The sequence below is a fragment of the Entamoeba invadens genome (genome assembly GCF_000330505.1).
Source record: "Entamoeba invadens IP1 unplaced genomic scaffold scaff_1105074726711, whole genome shotgun sequence".
Lineage (NCBI taxonomy): Eukaryota > Evosea > Mastigamoebida > Endamoebidae > Entamoeba > Entamoeba invadens.
The window spans coordinates 188,492-203,040 of NW_004443648.1; the positions used below are offsets into that span (position 1 = coordinate 188,492).

General features: G+C 33.0%; 9 protein-coding genes across 9 annotated transcripts; 4 read left to right on the forward strand and 5 right to left on the reverse strand.

Annotated features, from left to right (window-relative positions):
• Positions 1 to 287, forward strand: EIN_052930 (Cyst wall-specific glycoprotein Jacob family protein; the record flags this gene model as incomplete). The annotated part of the gene is made up of 1 exon (XM_004259791.1): positions 1 to 287. A coding segment is annotated over one exon (287 nt), but the record flags the coding sequence as incomplete, so codon positions are not given.
• A 242-nt stretch (positions 288 to 529) lies between these two features.
• On the reverse strand, positions 530 to 1,309 carry EIN_052940 (hypothetical protein; the record flags this gene model as incomplete). The annotated part of the gene is made up of 1 exon (XM_004259792.1): positions 530 to 1,309. The coding sequence occupies one exon, from the start codon at positions 1,307 to 1,309 to the stop codon at positions 530 to 532; it is 780 nt and encodes a 259-aa protein (XP_004259840.1).
• A 1,393-nt stretch (positions 1,310 to 2,702) lies between these two features.
• Positions 2,703 to 3,269, forward strand: EIN_052950 (hypothetical protein; the record flags this gene model as incomplete). Its single annotated transcript, XM_004259793.1, has 1 exon — positions 2,703 to 3,269. One exon carries the CDS (start codon positions 2,703 to 2,705, stop codon positions 3,267 to 3,269), a length of 567 nt encoding a protein of 188 aa, XP_004259841.1.
• A 22-nt stretch (positions 3,270 to 3,291) lies between these two features.
• On the reverse strand, positions 3,292 to 3,798 carry EIN_052960 (acetyltransferase complex ard1 subunit, putative; the record flags this gene model as incomplete). Its single annotated transcript, XM_004259794.1, has 1 exon — positions 3,292 to 3,798. One exon carries the CDS (start codon positions 3,796 to 3,798, stop codon positions 3,292 to 3,294), a length of 507 nt encoding a protein of 168 aa, XP_004259842.1.
• Positions 3,799 to 3,934: 136 nt separating this feature from the next.
• EIN_052970 (hypothetical protein) lies at positions 3,935 to 4,960 on the reverse strand (the record flags this gene model as incomplete). The annotated part of the gene is made up of 1 exon (XM_004259795.1): positions 3,935 to 4,960. One exon carries the CDS (start codon positions 4,958 to 4,960, stop codon positions 3,935 to 3,937), a length of 1,026 nt encoding a protein of 341 aa, XP_004259843.1.
• A 619-nt stretch (positions 4,961 to 5,579) lies between these two features.
• EIN_052980 (hypothetical protein) lies at positions 5,580 to 6,547 on the forward strand (the record flags this gene model as incomplete). Its single annotated transcript, XM_004259796.1, has 2 exons — positions 5,580 to 5,646; positions 5,925 to 6,547. The coding sequence occupies 2 exons, from the start codon at positions 5,580 to 5,582 to the stop codon at positions 6,545 to 6,547; spliced, it is 690 nt and encodes a 229-aa protein (XP_004259844.1).
• Positions 6,548 to 7,460: 913 nt separating this feature from the next.
• EIN_052990 (serine-threonine protein kinase, putative) lies at positions 7,461 to 11,378 on the reverse strand (the record flags this gene model as incomplete). The annotated part of the gene is made up of 4 exons (XM_004259797.1): positions 7,461 to 8,137; positions 8,185 to 9,538; positions 9,581 to 9,619; positions 9,663 to 11,378. The coding sequence occupies 4 exons, from the start codon at positions 11,376 to 11,378 to the stop codon at positions 7,461 to 7,463; spliced, it is 3,786 nt and encodes a 1,261-aa protein (XP_004259845.1).
• A 1,349-nt stretch (positions 11,379 to 12,727) lies between these two features.
• On the reverse strand, positions 12,728 to 13,159 carry EIN_053000 (hypothetical protein; the record flags this gene model as incomplete). The annotated part of the gene is made up of 1 exon (XM_004259798.1): positions 12,728 to 13,159. The coding sequence occupies one exon, from the start codon at positions 13,157 to 13,159 to the stop codon at positions 12,728 to 12,730; it is 432 nt and encodes a 143-aa protein (XP_004259846.1).
• Positions 13,160 to 14,368: 1,209 nt separating this feature from the next.
• On the forward strand, positions 14,369 to 14,514 carry EIN_053010 (oxysterol-binding protein, putative; the record flags this gene model as incomplete). Its single annotated transcript, XM_004259799.1, has 1 exon — positions 14,369 to 14,514. A coding segment is annotated over one exon (146 nt), but the record flags the coding sequence as incomplete, so codon positions are not given.
• Positions 14,515 to 14,549: the final 35 nt, after the last annotated feature.

A 14,549-nucleotide genomic window follows, 5' to 3' on the forward strand; every position in this document is an offset into this window, starting at 1 on the left:
AGTGTGGTACTAAAGGCTATTATTCTTTCCATGAGCAGCCATGTTTCAGTATCAAAAGAACATTCAACAGTGATGTCAAAAAGATAGACAACAACAATAATGAGTATGAAGGGATATGTCAGTCAGATGGTTATTATTGTGTGAACGATGGCGAACATAATGACCAATTCTATATGTGTTCCGATTCTTTCAAAGGCTTCCTGAAATGCCCAAGAGGAACGAAGTGTGGAAATGTATTAAATAATCCATGTCACACCAATCCATGTGTCAATATACAAGAAGAGTAGACTTTAACTTAGTGCGAATGTATTTCTTTATTGTTACCTTTGATATATATTATAGTATTATACATTATACTATAATAATATAACAATATAACAATATAACAATATAATACTATAATACTATAATACTATAATACTATAATACTATAATACTATAATACTATAATACTATAATACTATAATACTATAATACTATAATACTATAATAATAACAATAGTAATATAATAATAATATAATAATACCATTATAAGTCAGACAAGAAGTGGGTGAATTGAATTGTAACATTGTCATATTGCTTCAGAGAAGCACAACAACACACAAATTGAGTATTGATGTGAAACAAGTTACAAAACAATTGAACTCCTCCACATTCGACGCAAAATTGAGTTTCTTTTGTATTTAATTGTAGCTCATGTCGACTCTCTTGAATTCTTATTAATGGTACCTCAGTTATTACTATTTTATTCATTTCCTCTGTTATTCCATCTCCAGTTGTTTTTAACACTGCTTCTTTTATACACCAATGAATTCCAAAAAATTCAATCCGCCGGTCAATCTCATTATTGTGAGATGTCAGAAATTCCAATTCTTTTGCTGTCAAAAAGTCACTCATCAACTCAACCATTTGAATAAACTTGTCTTCGTTTCGGGAAAATCTGTTCAGATTAACAACATCAACACCAACAGGACATTCACTTTCAAAAAAGACAACAACTCTGTCGTGACTCCAATTACATTGAATTTTACTTGAAATCAACTCGACTTTCCCGTACTTCCCTACTCTTTCGTTTTCTTGTGTGATCCCAAAACGTGTGTAAAACTCGTTTCTCATTGCTCTTGAAACTACAAATTCAACGGCAACTGGAATTTCATGGGTTTTTCGTTTTTGCCCAAATTCGTCAAAACCCTGAAATTTGGTGATTTGTAAAAATTCGTCATTGCGAACAAAACGAAGGAGTTTGTTGAACTGAGAAAGGCTAACTGGTTTCGGAAGTTCAATTGATAACTTTCCTGCTCTCTCCATCGAACAATCAAAAAAATACAAACCAGTTTCCAATGATGAATTCTAATAATAATACTCATTAAAACTATATAGTATAGTTGTTTTATAGTTTATGATGTATTATATAAAAATACACGCTTTGAATTAGTTAAATGTATTATAAAAAACTATATTTTGAAGGGTATAAAAAAGAAAAGAGAGAACTGTAAGTTATTCAAGATGGTGACTTTCCAGCAACTCATAGAAAACCTAAAGGTTTGGTTCGAAGATTTCGAGTTGACTGAGTATCACATCTACGCTCTTTGTGTCGCTGCAGTTCTGATTATAGCTTTAATGATATACATTGTAATTCGCAGAATGTTTGTTTTAGTTACTTTTAATTATAAAGAAATGAGAAATTATAATTAACTGTAATTTTGACGGAAAGAAAACACCAAAACGAAGTCCTCAAATGGGAACAACAAACACACGGACCAACAACTACAATGTCGAACCTGTCATCAGTCTCGTCCGCGTCAACTATCCGGAGACTCTCCACACAAAAAGAGAAGACACTTTCTATTGTGAGTTGCCCATCAGACGGGAAGATCATTCCACCATCACAACTCCCGTCAGTCAAGTCCCGACTTTTTGAAGAGGAAAGAACTTACTCGGGCTCCCTGGCCTCTCATCAGAACTCGTTCCTCCAGTCAAAATCTAAATTGAACTGATTGTTTTTTACTATTTCTTATTATTTGTTTTTACTCTTTGTTCTATTTTTATATTAGTATTTGATTATACTTAAATATATACTATATATTTAATAAAAAAATGATATAGTAATAAAACGATAAAAAAAAGCATATAGTTTCGTTTTTGACAAACACAACCAACGGATTTTACCGTTTTGATGACGAACTGAACAAATCTCGTCTCGTTTTGATGAACAGTTGATGTGTCAGTGAGAAGTTGACAAATATAAAGATTTTTGGTGGAACGAGAACCTAAAAATGCAAAAAGTTCAGCCTTCACAAATCCGCAGTGCAAAGAGCAACCTTTCGCATGTTGAGTTTGTCAACGACAGGAGCTCTCCAGCTATTCCGGACAAAAAAGACTTTGTTTTTAAAAGAAAAGAAAGCGATCCCTTTGCTTTTCTTCCATTTCAGCATTACTTTCTCAAACATGTGACCACTAACGACAAAAGCGCTCCAATCATTCCAAAGAACATCAACAATCTTTTCAACCCAAAGTATCAAATGGTGATGTCAGAAATACTTTCCAAGACCCAAAACCGGGTGGACTGATTTATGTTATTTAAAATGTTTTTATATTTTTTTTAACAAATTTAAAATGTTATACAAAACATTTTATGTTTTATATAACAAAATTGTATAACAAAAAAATAATTTTAAGGAAAGTACTAGAAAGATCAAAGATGCCAACGAATACTTCAATCCTTCTGTTGAGTTTATTTGGCATAATTGTCGGAGTTTTTTTCCCCGTAAATTTCTACTTGTCACTTTCAAACACTGAAGTCACTTTAGAAGAGAAATTGGGGAAATTATACATCTCGTTTGGTTGTGTCGTTGGATTATTACTCTTTGTCGCGATGTTTCTTTCTTCCTTCTGTTTTTCTCGGAGCCCCAAAATCTGTGGGATCATTGGTTCCGTCTTAGTCTTAATATTTGGTCTTATTGGTGCCGTCTTTGGGTATACCTTATATTCAATGAATGAGTTTGAAGATGGCTCCGAAGCGCTCCACAAAGTTGAAATGAAGTCGAATTGCTGTGGGTGGAAAGCGTTTAACCCCTCAGCATGTGCAGCTCCAAACATCACACAGACAACTACAACGTGTTACAACACAATAGGAAAAGCGTTTGATACTGCATTCCAAGAGATCTTCTTCTTCTACGTCTTCTTTACACTCTTTGTTTTCTTCTTATGTGTTGTCATCTGTAAAGCAAACGTCGACACAACAGAACCTAAAGAGAAAACAAGTTAATTATTTTAATTGAAGCACTTCTTCATTTCTCGTCACGTATCACACTCTTCCTCCATTGCACGGCACAGAGCGCCGTGCAATCAGATTCGATTTGATCTTCCAATTTGAGTTTTTTGATGAATGTGAAGTCCTCGCCAACACGTTCAAAGCCGTTTTTGTTGACCAAGAAATGGACCAAGAAGTTGTCTTCGAAATTAATACGGAGCATGCAATACCTTGCTCCGTAGACTTCTATAGCCGCGTTAATAGCCATCCGAAGTAATAACGATCCAATTCCACAATTCCGAGAAGACAATTGGACGTTCAAAGAAGTCACTGAGATGACGTTTTTCAGACTTATACCGTCCTCACATTTCAGAATAATATGGCCAACAATACTCTTCTTGTCATCCTCAGCAACATACATGATATACGGCCACGACAAATAATGGAAGTAATAGTATTGGAGGGGATACCCTTCAAACGACGTAAGCGTGTAATTCTGAAGAGAGAGTAAATCAACAGAAGTCACTGGACGTACGTTGATCATTTTAAGTTCCTTTTTGCATTTTGAGTTCTTTCAATCTTTTTCTGCACATTTCTTCAACTTTTTCAAAAAAGTTTCTTAGTAAAATCATATAATAATAATAAACTATTAAAATAGAAAATGTCATTAATTTGAATGCTCACAAGAACTTCCTTAAAACGTTGAGTCTGCGCTGTTTATCGTCGATCTCTGCTGGAGAGTAGTTGCTTCTGAGAGCACTCAAATGGAATTGGATCTCTTGAATTTCATTATCAATGAAGTCCATTGATTTAGTGCTTTGGATCTTTCTCATAATATCGACATAAGTGTTACCGACGATGAACTCTCTGCACTTCTGAATTCTTTTTTCTTGTTCTTCTGGTGTTTGATGAATAAAGTCGACTGCTTCTTTGTCGAACTCGTAGAACGTGCCGAACGTGTCTGGCTTGTTTCCGTATTGGTCTCGATCCTTCATGAAAAATTTGTTGATGATTTCACTGAGTTCTTGTTGGTCTTTCGGTCTGCGAACGGGGAATGCGAGTTTATCTGTGAACGAATACTTCTTTAACTCGGGAAGTTCTTTTGCGTTCTGCGAGTCACACAAATCTTTGTAAAAAGTGCACTCCACAGCAGCAATGACCAAGTCCTTTTCGTTGCCATACCCTGTTGCGATGTTCTCGAACAGCTCCAGTTGCTCTCTGCCATAGTAACATGTGTATGTATAGAATAACACTATAGCTTGTTTGTTGACATCATTGATGTATTTATCAAAGGTTTTGTTTGTCAATCTCTTGATATATGATTGTGTGGAATTGACCAATTGAAAGACTTGATAGATGAAACGACTCAATTTGTTCACGTCGTGGTCCCATGGATAAAGCTGAACACCATTCTCATTTTGAGTGTATGCTACATAAAGAGGCCATTTCTTACTCAGATTGTGTTCGTCACAAAAGTCGGCATATTTCGAACAGTCGAACTCACCAAAAGCAAGGTCGTCGTACTCCTCAAATGAATCTGCCAAGCCCTCAAAAGAAGATTGTGTACTTCTGCACTCGGCATCTAACATTGGGCAGAACCGAATTAAAATATCTGCACCCGTTGTGACCTTATCAAAAGTCTTTGGAGTGATTCTATACACTTCACTGGAGTAGACGGAGTAGATTAAAAGTGTAAGTAGTAACATACAACTTTTGGTATAGCCAGTTCACTTTTTATTGAGTTAAAAATTGGGTTGTAAAAACAATAATGCCAAATTGTATAAAATAAGTTTAATACATTCATAACATTTCTATTTAATTATATTAGTATTAATAATTAATAAAGATAATCAATACCAATATTGGTTTCTTGGTAAAAATTTTCATCTTGATAACTCGAAGTAATCTTGTCATAACATCTTCTGCGTCAAAAACAGAACCACCTAAAAATTATAACAAAAAATTATAATAAATGATATAATTATTATATTTCCTAAACCAAAAAAAGTTTATTATAATCAATAATTTATATTTTTATACATATTATAGTATAATAACAATTAAAAATATATCATATAATTATTATGAGTTATAGTAATTATTATTTACTATTTTATAATTTTATTATTACAAAGTTGTTAATGTTTTATTTATAATTATACATACTATTGATTTTTAGTTTATTGGTTTATTATTATATCTATATTATATAATAAGAAATATTAATATTTATATTATAAATAACAACTGTTATATATTAAAATATAATTATATTATAATACATAGGAAAATAATGAGTATTTTATTTATAATACATTTTATTATATGAAAATACTATTTGATTTATTTCCAAGTCCAAACGATTTAAAAACGCCGAAATTATATCCCGAAAGTTTGGTTGAATTTATTCAACAAATTATCGACCGTTAATGAACTAAATAAAAAAACAAGGTCGTCAAAAATTTATATTTCAAGAGGTAACTATACTATATTAATACTATTAACTATATTAGTTAGTAACACTTTCTAAGTAAAACTCCATAGAGTTTTAACTTAGAAATGGATTCAAACTCTTCAAAAACTTGAAAAGCGGTTCAAAAATTCAAAAGAAAAACTTGAAAATCAAACCAGTTTGTTATACACCAATGTCTCAAGTATAATATTAACAAGAAGTGTCACTCTGCCCAGTTTGCAACAAGAAGGCGTACCCAATGGAAGCGATTTCTATTGAAGGTGTCACCATGCACAAAACCTGTTTCAAATGCAGTGTATGTAAAAAGGTGTTAAGTGGTTCCAATTTTGCCAAGAACCATGGCGTCTTCTACTGCAAAGTTCATTTTGCTCAGATGTTTAAAGAGAAAGGAAATTATGATGAAGGATTTGGGTGCAAGAAGGCATCAGCAAATTGGGAAGAACACCACGGTGAAGAACCAAAGAAGGTGGAGAAAAAGGAAGAGCTAAAAGTTGAACCAAAGAAGGAAGAACCAAAGGTCGAAAAGAAAGAAGAGCAAAAGGTTGAACCAAAAGTCGAAGTCAAGGAGAAGATAGTTGAAAAAGTCGTCGAGAAAGTCGTAGAGAAAATTGTTGAGAAGGAAGTCCCCGCACAACTCTCAAAAGAGACATTCGACCAAGTCAATGCCATTTTGAAACAAGTCGAAAAGATTGAGGGTCAAGTCGGTACATTAGAAAAAACAGGGATAACCGCCCCACAAACTTCTGGCTCATTAAACAACGAGTTCAATGGTGTTTTTGACAGACTCAATGCTGCACTTGATAAGCTTGAGAAGAAGTGATTTAATTCAACCTTTTTTCAGTCTTTTTTGGATTGTCTATAATTAATAATATTATACTATAAAGTTATAGTTTTATTTTGACAGTACATTTTATTAGTATTAAATTAATAAAGAACTATATTATTATTAGAGTTAAGAACAGTAATAATGGAAGCAATGAATTACAAATCCATACGAATCTAAGAGACGAATGAATTTAATAGCCACCTCTCAACCTTAAAACAAGGTGAAGTGTGGACTCCTTTTGGATGTTATAGTCAGACAAGGTCTTTCCTTCTTCAAGCTGCTTTCCCGCAAAAATAAGTCTTTGTTGATCTGGGGGAATACCTTCCTTCTCTTGAATTTTTGCTTTAATGGCATCAATGGAATCATTTGGCTCGACTTCCAATGTGATGGTCTTTCCAGTAAGGGTCTTCACAAAAATTTGCATTGTCTGACTTTCTATTCAGAGTTTTCTTTATATAGTCTTTTTCTTTTTTTCAAACCTCATCACTTGTACTTCATGACTTATATAGTATATATTAATAGTTTTTTATTAGACATGTTTATTTTTGTTTTGAACAATCTTCAATGACGAGGCAATACTTGTATTATTTAATTTATTAAATATTTATATTATTAAATGATATAATATAAATATTATAATTATATTATAATAATATATATATTATTATTATTATTATTATTATTATTATTATTATTATTATTATTATTATTATTATTATTATTATTATTATTATTATTATTATTATTATTATTATTATTATTATTATTATTATTATTATTATTATTATTATTATTATTATTATTATTATTATTATTATTATTATTATTATATTTAATTAATGGAAATAATTAATAATAATAATATTTCCATTATTACCAACGAATACAAAAGAAACAAAGACATATCTTAGAAATCAGACCCCTCTCCACCTATTCGTAAAGACGATGCGCTTGAAGAAACATTTGTATCCTCTGAACTTGCACTCTTTTTCAAGTCGATTGAACCTTTCGACTCAATTGATTTTCTCCCCTCTTGTGGTTCTTCATTGGGCTTCTCTGCGACTTCCTTCATTTCCTTGACTTCTTTACTCTTTTCTTTACTCTCTTCTATTGATTTGTTCGACTTCTTTGACGATTTTGATGTCTTTGAACTTTTAGACTTCTCTGATTTGTCGGAAAGGGAAGTGTCTTCCTTCAAATTTTTAGTATCGACGCTTTGTGTAGTTTGCTCTGACTGTGGGAGGAGCGATTTTCTCTTTGAATTTTCATTCGAACCTTCTTTGTTAGTCATCATAAACAATTTATATATTTTGTTGAGCATAATAGACACTTCATCGAATGGTGGACGGTCTCTTGGTGTTTGCATCCAACACTTTGTAATTGTTTCTTTAAATAAACAGTCGTCTGGGATATCGAGTCTTTTTCCATTCCCCACGAACTTCAAAATGGACTCTCCGTCCGGGAATTTGTCTTGTGGATAGCAGTCCTTTCCTTTCCAGATTTCCAACATACAAATCGAGAATGAATACACATCACTCTTCAGTGTCATTTGTTCAGTGACTTCATCTTTGTGGAGTGTCATTTCTATGAGTCAGTCTTTTGTAATCAAGTAATACAAAGATAAAACAAACCGGGCGCCATGTACATTGGTGTTCCAATATGTTGAATACCAAGTTTCTGTGAACTTTCAATGAATGATCGTGATGTCCCAAAATCAGTGACTTTAGCTGTGACTGGGTCGTACGGATTCTTAGAGACTACCAAGACGTTGTCTGTCTTCAAATCTCTATGGACTATATCATTCTGATGCAAATATTCCATCCCTCTTGCAATGTCTTGACAGAACCGAATCTTCAAATGTGTAGTCATGTCGGTTGGGGAATTCCTCATGAACTTTCTTAAAGATCCCAATGGACAATACTCAGTCACTAAACATAATATCTCTGTTGTAGTAACACTTCCAATGTAATTGACAACGTATTGACATCGAATACGCTCCATCATAGACGCCTCTTGCATAAAGTTAGGAAGAAGATCACTAATATTGACTAAATCAGTCTTCATCTGTTTGACAGCGACATCGACACCACGCCACTCTGCTCTGAAAACAGTTCCAAATGTGCCGGCTCCAATTGGTGGTCGAATCAAATTGATTTCGTCCAAATCAAGTCGAGTGGACAAGGCAGATTCAACTTTTAAGTCTAAGTACACATAAAATTTGTTTGGAGTCTTTGGTTGCACCTTCTTCTTATCTTGTGATTTGGATTTGGACTTTGATTTGTCAGTCTCTTTAACAAATGACTTGTTCCGTGTATTTCTCGAGTTTGCTAGTGACGAACTCTTCGACTTGGAGTCGTGCGACATCTCTGAATTTTGTGAAGAGTGCGACTGAAGCTCTAACAAGTTTGGATTCTCCTCGACTAGTTCTTGCATGATTTGTTTGAATTTACCAAAGCGAACGGTGACGGGAATCTTCTCTTTTAAAACACAAGTGCAACTCACCGTCAATTTGCACTTCACTTCAGCAGATTGTCCCGGTCTGATGCTTTGCATAGCTGGGTCAAATGAGACAATGTACTTTGAATATTCTCCGCCGTGCATAATAACTCTCATTATCTCATTTGAGTTGTTATAGATCTTCACAGTCGCTTGTGTTTCCGTTTCCACTTCGACGTGGTTCTTACAGTCTTCAAACAAGATTTCGGTGTTATCAAATTGGAACAATTTATTTGGTTGCTTGATATCAATGTACTGCGCATTCTCTTTGTTAAATTTGATGATGGTCGAGTCTAACATGAATCGTTCATCTTTTTGTTGTTCATAAAGAATCAAGTCGGTCAAGTAGTTGTATCGAGCAAAGAACCCAATCATCAAGAAGATGTATAAAATGATCCAAAGCCCAACACCACAAACAGCTATCGAGACATCAATGACATACTTCGGCTTGCGCTGACATGAAAGTTCTTTCCAAGTGAACCAATCTTCCTACAGTGTTATTCGTGTGTTTGGTGATACAAAGAGACAAACTTGACATTCACACTCATAACACCCATCACCTCCATCACACTATATTGTAAGTCACTCATTGGTGGTATTTAATTGAACAAACTTCTTCATCGTCATCTAACTCTTTGTTCCCACATAATGTGCTCAGACAGCCAAGTCTTGGCTTCTCATACGGTACATATCCTTCAGTACACATACAGTGCTGACATCCAAGTCCACCATCACACTCTTCATTTGAATCTATTTTATTGTTGTTACATGTTGGTGGAGCGCAATATGTCTTCCCAAGAATGTCCATTGGGTAGTATCCTTCTCTACATGAGCAAGTGGTATAATCACAATTTAAGTCGACGTAAGGGTCGTCAGTCTTTTCACACTCTTCTCCGTCGTTGTACACTCCATTGCCACATTGCGAACACGTGTCTGTCAACAAGACGTATCCTGCATCACATATACAAGTTTGAGTAACTCTGTCACACACCCCATTTCCTCCACAATCATATGGACATAATGTTGTGATACTCAAATTAAATGCAGCGTTGTTCTCAGATACAACAGCAGCATAAATAAAGTAATCGTAGTCCTTCGATAATTTGACCATCATGGAAGAGTGGTGACTTCCTGGTTCAGGGCATCCAGATGTGTCATACCTCTCACATGTCACACCCAACAGATTCTCACCACTGGGATACCCACAGTCATCTGTCTCACTAATTGATGTTTGATGAAGTCTTTTAACCAAGTGAATTGCTGTGTAGTAATCTGTCTCCGAGTTGCATGTTGATATCAAGACATTTCTATCTGCACCTTCCAAGTAATACCACGACCCAAGTTGTTGAGTTAGAATACAAGCGGACCCAGATCTCACAGAATATGCCGTGTTGACTACCGCGGTGAATCCATTTGTTGCGATTTCAGGCCAATTGACTGTATTATAGAAGTATGAACAGGGGTGTACTATTGGAGTGAATAGAATTTTAGTCACTTCATCAGCAAGGAATAAGCTTCCAAATGGTTTGTGGACGAAGATATAATAATCAACGTTTTTTTGGAAGAGCATGGCAATTCGCGAGTATTTTATGTATGGAGATACATTGTCGTTTTGTCCGTAACATTTCTGGACTGAGGTAGAACCTATTTCTGTAGTGTCTGGGCAATCCGATATAACAAAAACTGTGTCATCTCCAACAGCATTTTCTTGTGTATCTAAGAAATCGATTGAAACTGCGTCGTAATGTTCTTCCGCCTCGACAGCAATGTACTTATCAACAGAAGTACTCAACTTAATCCAAAACCCTGGAGCATAGGGTTGTTGTAAGAAGAGTCTTTTGGAGCACGTGTTCATACTCATCTGTGCATTACTACCACTAAGTGTTAATATTTGTTGCTCAGTGTTTTCGGCGAAAGTGACTTCATTGTGATAGTTCACGTCGGCTTGAAGAGTCTTACATGATTTTACTGTTGTTTTGTTGAAGGATTCACATTTGAGATATCCTTGTGCCAAATACCCGTCTAAACAGCCTTGACAATCACTTCGATACCCTTTAGTTATATCACATAAACCACACTCGTCTGGGGTATAACAAGTCTCATTGTTTTGTTCAATACATCCCGAAATGGCACAAGACGGAACACAGTTGGTAGACGTGTCTTTGTTGAGAGGAGTATACCCATCTGCACACAAACAATTCGATAGACAAAACTTCCCACTATCGCACTCCTCTTCAAAGGCGTCACGAACTCCATCCCCACAAAACGCAGTTACAAAATGCACAAAAATTATTTGAAAAAAGAAGAAACGAAATAAAAGACTCATCATCTTACTTTTTTTTAGTTTCAATTTTTATTTCGGTCATTTGACTTTTGTTCGTATGTTCGACGAGTGTTTCATGGTTTATTATACATTGTAATTATATTACTATTGTGTATTATTCAAATGGTTTGAAGTATCAATGGTGCGGAAATATCTTGGTTAATATAGATCTGATTTAAAGATTTTTGGAACTCAATACAAGTTACTCATCGAAACGATTTGCTTTGACGAATCGTTTTTAAAATTTTTATTTGTGTAGATGAAAAAATGTTTAAAAAATGGTTTAACAACCCGAGTATTACACAAATTTGAACAAGAAATAATCAATGATGTTAATGATTAAATAAAAGATTTTTAAAGAAAGAAAAAATCCAATTTTCACGATTTTATTACAATTAAAAATCATAGTTTCATAATAAAAATATTATAATATGGTAACTTTTTATTTTTAATATTGGTTTTTTGAATTATTGTTTTATAAACAAAAAACGAAAAAATCAATCTTATAACATTACACTATTATTAAACTATAATAACTCAAATAGATGAAAACTAATTATTTTTAAAAAACAACAAAAGTTCATGTGGGGTTGTGTTACTAAAAACATATTTTGTCGTTCTAGTAATTAGATAGTTTTTAATTTATTAATTATCATTACTAAATTAAAACAACGAAAAAGGAAAATATTACAAACTTAAAAAAAATCGACTCGAGTGTTTAATAAATTGTTAATTATTCTTATTAAATTTAAAGTTATTATATATATATAAAGTGATTATTAATTTACTATATATCTATTATTTGAAGTTATACTAAAATTTATAATTTATTTAATTTTTAATTATAATTGATTATTCAATACAATAACCATTAAATGTTTTAACAATAGTAAATTTAGATACAAAAAACAATAATAAAACTATAAAAAAATAATTAAAAAAATTCTTATATATTATTTTAATTAACTATACTATAATAAAACTAAGAGATTTTAAAGATTGAACTATAAAAAAACTATATTAAGAGATGGAAAAAGTTAAGTCAAAGAAGCTGAGTTTTAAAAAGTCTGACAAAGACAAAGAAAAAAAGCCACGGAAACCACAGAGTGACGAGAGTGAGACAAAACTCACAAAAGCGGAAATTCAACAAAAAATAGCACAAAACGAGCGATCCCTTGAAGCCGTCAAAAAACAAGACTCCTACCAACAGCGACGCAAAGATTTTAATGACAAACTTTCAAAACAGACAGACATCAACGATTTGTTCAGGACGAATTGCTCGTGGATCGAAAAGGCGGAACACATATAAAAAAGAATTTAACATACTTAGTTTTATTGTATTACTTTGGCACGCGTCAAATCACGATTTGTTGTACTGGCTTGTTGTTACTACCTTTTGACAAGTATTTACAATCAAAGAAAGAACAAACGACTCTCACGGAGAGTGACGGAATGAAATCGGAAGGTTTGTTAGGGAGGATCCCCATGTTACTGAATTTATAAATAGCCAAAAGGAGTGTAGTCGATGAACATAAGATATACAATCCTTTGAAAATCAGTAACATCCCACGCTCTAGCACATCAAATTTGGCAAAGACTTCGTTGACCTTAGAAAGTGACGCAAAAAAGTTGGAGACCAACATAAAAGTAAACATGATGCTAATGTAACTCACAGAAGACCCCATAATCCACGCCATAAGCAACATCATCACATTTTGCGTCAATGGACTCAACGACGCAGAAAACGCTTGTTTCACTTTTGCTTGGATCTGCTGTTGTTTATTCATCACCACTCTTTTTCTAGTTCAACTAACCCTAAATAACTAACTTAAAACAGATTTCGCTGATTCAAAGTTCATTTTCATATCAGTTAAGTTGCACTTGATGTCATACTTTGCTTCTTAACACTTTGGTATTCTTTGTGTGTTCAACTTAATGAAAGTGTAAACTTGACTGCTTTGTTCTTCTTCCTCATTTCTTGTTATCAATAATAAGAACTTTGAATAACATTTGATTTAAAAGAAAATGTTATATTTCTACATATAAAAGTAGAGCTAATTTAATCATTAATTAATCATTTAATTAACTAAATATAAATAGATTGATTTTAGTTACTAGACTTTTTTTTTATTAATCAATTAGTTCAAACTTGATATTTAGAGAACTCTATGATTTGACAGTTTTCACATCAAAGTAATGATGTAAGCGGTTATGTTTTTTTTGCTGTTACTAATTGATTTTGTTGTTATTTTTCGAATTATTATCGAATAATTACATTGATTGTTACTTAGTTACGGGATGAATAAATATATTCACAAATTTAACACTTTTGCCGTTTCAATCCCACTCTCTTATGAGTTTTTTTAACAAATAAAAACTTAACCTATTTATTCCTTTTTATAATCCCCGATTTAATGAATCAATACAATGTGTTTTTATACCACTTTTTCCTCTTGTTTTCTCTTTGTAATTTATTGAATAAAATAAACCCTACTATTTTTTTTCTGTTTTTCTTCCCCATTTTATTTTACAAAATCCCGAAAAATTAAATTATAATAATATAATATAAGAATCGGAAACCAATAGCGCGGCAATTTGAGTCTCATGATTCAAATTAATCATCGATGAAATATATTTTAATTCCCGAATTTTTTACATAAAATAACACCAATATATCTTTAATCATCACTTTGGGTCACAACAAGTGTTTTTCAAACTATAAAAAAACTAATAATAAGCAATTAATATACTATATTAATTGATAAAAATAGATCATTAAGTTCTGTTCTTTTTCCCCTTTTGGCCTGTTTACTTTGTCCAATTTCTTTTTACTCCAGCAGCCATATAATATCTATTTTTTCGGGAAATAGGCCTGATATATAATTATAAAAAACTACTACTTTGCTCTGATCTAAAGAGACAACGCTGTCATTTTTAAAGTCGTCACTTCTAAGTTATTATATAAACCCATATGAACTAGAAAACATAGAGTGCACATGTCAACACCAATCAAAGTTGTCTCAGAAAACATCGAAAAACTTCACGGTACTGTCTACGTTCAACAAGGTGAAAAGAGTCAAGACTACATCGACGCAATGGAGAAAGGTGACGGAAAGTCAATCATCTGGGCTATTTTGAAGCAGTTAAGACCAGGCACTTCACTTGAAAGAATTACTA